A 3,432-nucleotide genomic window follows, 5' to 3' on the forward strand; every position below is an offset into this window, starting at 1 on the left:
CAGGGGGCGCGGGGCCGGCTGCGGCCGAGCCACCTGCGCCTCCCACTCCCACGCGCGCCCCACCCTGAAACTCGCCGGGGGTGAGGAGGGGGCGACCGGTCTCGCCCCTACAGTGCCTCGGGCTTTGCAGCCCTTGCTTCAGGGGACCTCGAGGCGGCCTGCCGTTACCACCAGCTGACATTTATTGAACGCTTACTGTGTACCCCTTACTTTCTTTAATGCTTCCTGCAACTCTGTGAGGCTGGTATGCATTCTCATAGGGCGGGTGGCGACACAGGCCGCCTTCGCAGCTCCCAATTTTGGGAGCCTCGAAGCGGCCTCCTGCGACCACCACCCTTTATTGAACACTTCCTGTGTACCCTTTATTTTCTTCGATTTAACGCTTCCTTCAATCCAATGAGGCCGGCGTTGCATGCCCAGTAGACAGGTTGGGACACAGAGCCCCAGAGAAATCAAGTCACCCAGGGTCTGGGGTCCCCGCAGCCAATCCCTCCCCGACCCCCGACAATGCACACACCACCTGGGAGGGATGAGCCTGCAAACTGGGCCCCCTCCCCGTGCAGGCCTCCAGCAGAACTCTGGAAAGGCGCGGGCCGGGGACTCTCCCGGGACCAGGAGGGGATTCCAGGCCCGGCCCCCCCCCCCCCCGAAAGTCCGCGCCGCCGCCTTGCGCGCTGGAAATCCCGCGCGCGCCCCGAAACGCGGCGCCGCTGCCGGGAAATCAGGAGGAAAACTTCTGCTTTTTTTCTTTTCTGGCAGTCAACGCTCCCCGCCCCCCCTCCCCAGCGCCCTCCTCCCGGGTCTCGCGCCCACGTGGGCGCCTCCGCGCGGCGCTCCGCCCCTTCCCCGGCGCCGGCCAACCGTAGCTCTCCTTTCTCTCGCCTTTGTTGGCTCGCCAATAGGAGGGGCGGACGCGCCGCCGAGGCCGCGCCTCTGGTTTGGAAGTCGATAAAAGGCGGCGCCCGCGGCGGCGAGCTCAGAGCGCTGAAGTCGGGGCCGCAATCTTCTCCTCTCCGGCCACGCGGATTATTCTCGCCGAGGACTTTGCCATTTTTTTCCTGCCTTCTTTTGGGGACGATTTCGCTGCCTTCCGAAGGTCTTGAACGAGCGCTCGGGCTCCGTGGGAAGGTTTTGGGCTTTCCGGCCTCGGATTTTGCATTTTCTCCCTTGGGACTGTCGTGGGGCTGTTTTCCACTGTGGATTATAACTGCAACATGACGCTGGAAGAGCTCGTGGCATGCGACAACGCGGCGCAGAAGTAAGTAGCAGGCTGAGGTCAGCCGGGCCGGCCGGGGACCGGAGCGACCTGTGGCCGGCCGGGCGCTGACCCTCCTCTCTCTGACCCCAAGGATGCAGACCGTGAGCGCCGCGGTGGAGGAGCTGCTGGTGGCCGCGCAGCGCCAGGACCGCCTCACCGTGGGGGTGTACGAGTCAGCCAAGTTGATGAATGTGTGAGTCACACCCCGTCCCCGGACTGGGCGCGGGTGGGGACCCCCTCCGCTCTGCATGCTCTCTGTTGCACCCCTCTTGCGCACGTGGCTAGGATTTCCCCCAAGCATCCCCACTGTGGATTGAGGGTCTCTGTGCTTTCTTTGGGGCGGGGGGGAGCCGAGGTTGCAGTATCCTGACGCTGCATCGTTTGCAAGCGCCCACCGCCGTATTCGCTGGTGCCTTACCCCCCCCCCCCCCCCAGGCATCTAGAACCGTGCGTCCTCTCCCCACCCCTGCAGCTGCATGCAGACGCGATCCCTGGCGCGCCTTCGGTTTCTCTTTGCTTTTCCAAACTCCCCCGTGCACAGTGGCGTCTCCTCAGCCCCCGGCTGATCCGTCCCCTCCTTCTGGCCCCCTTAGGGACCCTGACAGCGTGGTCCTGTGCCTTCTGGCCATCGATGAGGAGGAGGAGGATGACATTGCCCTGCAGATACACTTCACGCTCATCCAGTCCTTTTGCTGCGACAACGACATCAATATCGTCCGGGTGTCAGGCATGCAGCGCCTGGCGCAGCTGCTGGGCGAGCCCGCGGAGACCCAGGGCACCACCGAGGCCCGAGACCTGCACTGCCTCCTGGTCACGGTGAGTTGGGCCTGGACCTGCCCCACCCTTCCCCGGGCACCTGCGCCTGTGTTTGTCAACAAAGTTGAGCTGGCGCATCTCGGACCAGCTCAGCACTCAGCCACGATAGGCATGTCCCGTGGGCAGCCTGGCGGGGGCCTCCTTACCCGGGGAGCTATTTTGAGCTGGCCTGTTTTCCCCAGAGGGGCCCTGAGAGAGGGAGGCTCCCTGCCCACTCCTGGGGCTCCCCCTGAACCCCATTTTTTCCCCTTGTCACAGAATCCTCACACAGATGCCTGGAAAAGCCACGGCCTGGTCGAGGTAGCCAGTTACTGCGAAGAGAGCCGAGGAAACAACCAGTGGGTCCCCTACATCTCCCTCCAGGAGCGTTGAGACCCTTCCCGGCATCAGAAGCTGTTGAGTTGCTGCCAAAAAAAAAAATAAAATAAATATTTGACCCCTCCCCCCCAGAACAACCCCCCAGAACAACCCATCCTGTGAGACCGCGGGGGCAGAATCAATGGAGAAGAGGGGAGTGCGTGGCCACCCCCAGGGCGGTGAGCCTGGAGCAGTGCCAGCTGTGGCCACCGTGACAGGAGAAGAGGGGGACCGGGCCAGCAGGAGAGGGGAACCGGAGCCCAGGCTTTGTGACGGAGCAGCTGGAGCGGGGGAGCTGTGGCCTCGCCCGCGCTGGAGGGCTCGGACCGCACGCTCCGGGGCGGACTGAGACCGGCGCTGACGTCTGCGTGGGACTCGGGCGACCGAGGGTCTGCACCCTTGCCAGGACTGGACTTGGGGACTTGGGAGCTGGCGCTGACGTTGCTCTGTACCCATGAAGTCCCCGTTGGCAAACGTAATAGACAATCTATTTTGTTACTTGCACTCGTTACTTGCACCACTGAGAGAGAAGGGAAGCTTACAGATACATATATTTTTACTTCTACGATGACCTTGTAATAAATTTCTAAAGCTTCCGCGTTTCTTGTGTATTTGCCACTTCCGAGAGGGCTGGGGACCTCTGCCCCCCGCCGGGCACCCAAGCCCCCTCCCGCAGGCTCACCAGGAAGTGTTGCTCAGTCCCTGTTAGCAGCTCCAGGCTCCTTTGCAAAAACAGTGCCCCTTCTCTCTGCAGCCGGCGCCAACCAAGCCCAACAAACCTTTGCCTCTTTTTTTTTAATCCTCCCTCCTCCTGCCCCATAGCAATTAAAAGACCGGTTTATTACGAAACCTGGCCGCTGTGCCACTGCTGTTACCGGCCCTGCTGGAGCCAACCCCATGCTCAGGGCATACGTAGACGCACCCCTGGGGGGCTGGTTGCAGCCCCTGCCTGCCCCGACGCCGCCACCAACCCGAGGTCCAGAGAGGTCAAGGGGGCACCT

At 62.7% G+C, this 3,432-nt stretch overlaps 1 protein-coding gene across 1 annotated transcript; it reads left to right on the forward strand.

Moving 5' to 3' along the window:
- Positions 1-984: 984 nt before the first annotated feature.
- GADD45B (growth arrest and DNA damage inducible beta) lies at positions 985-3,027 on the forward strand. The gene is made up of 4 exons (XM_030336580.1): positions 985-1,258; positions 1,350-1,451; positions 1,852-2,074; positions 2,333-3,027. Exons 1-4 carry the CDS (start codon positions 1,215-1,217, stop codon positions 2,444-2,446), a joined length of 483 nt encoding a protein of 160 aa, XP_030192440.1. The 5' UTR covers positions 985-1,214; the 3' UTR covers positions 2,447-3,027.
- The last annotated feature ends 405 nt before the right edge of the window (positions 3,028-3,432 follow it).

Source organism: Lynx canadensis, chromosome A2 (genome assembly GCF_007474595.2).
Source record: "Lynx canadensis isolate LIC74 chromosome A2, mLynCan4.pri.v2, whole genome shotgun sequence".
Taxonomy (NCBI): Eukaryota; Metazoa; Chordata; class Mammalia; order Carnivora; family Felidae; genus Lynx; species Lynx canadensis.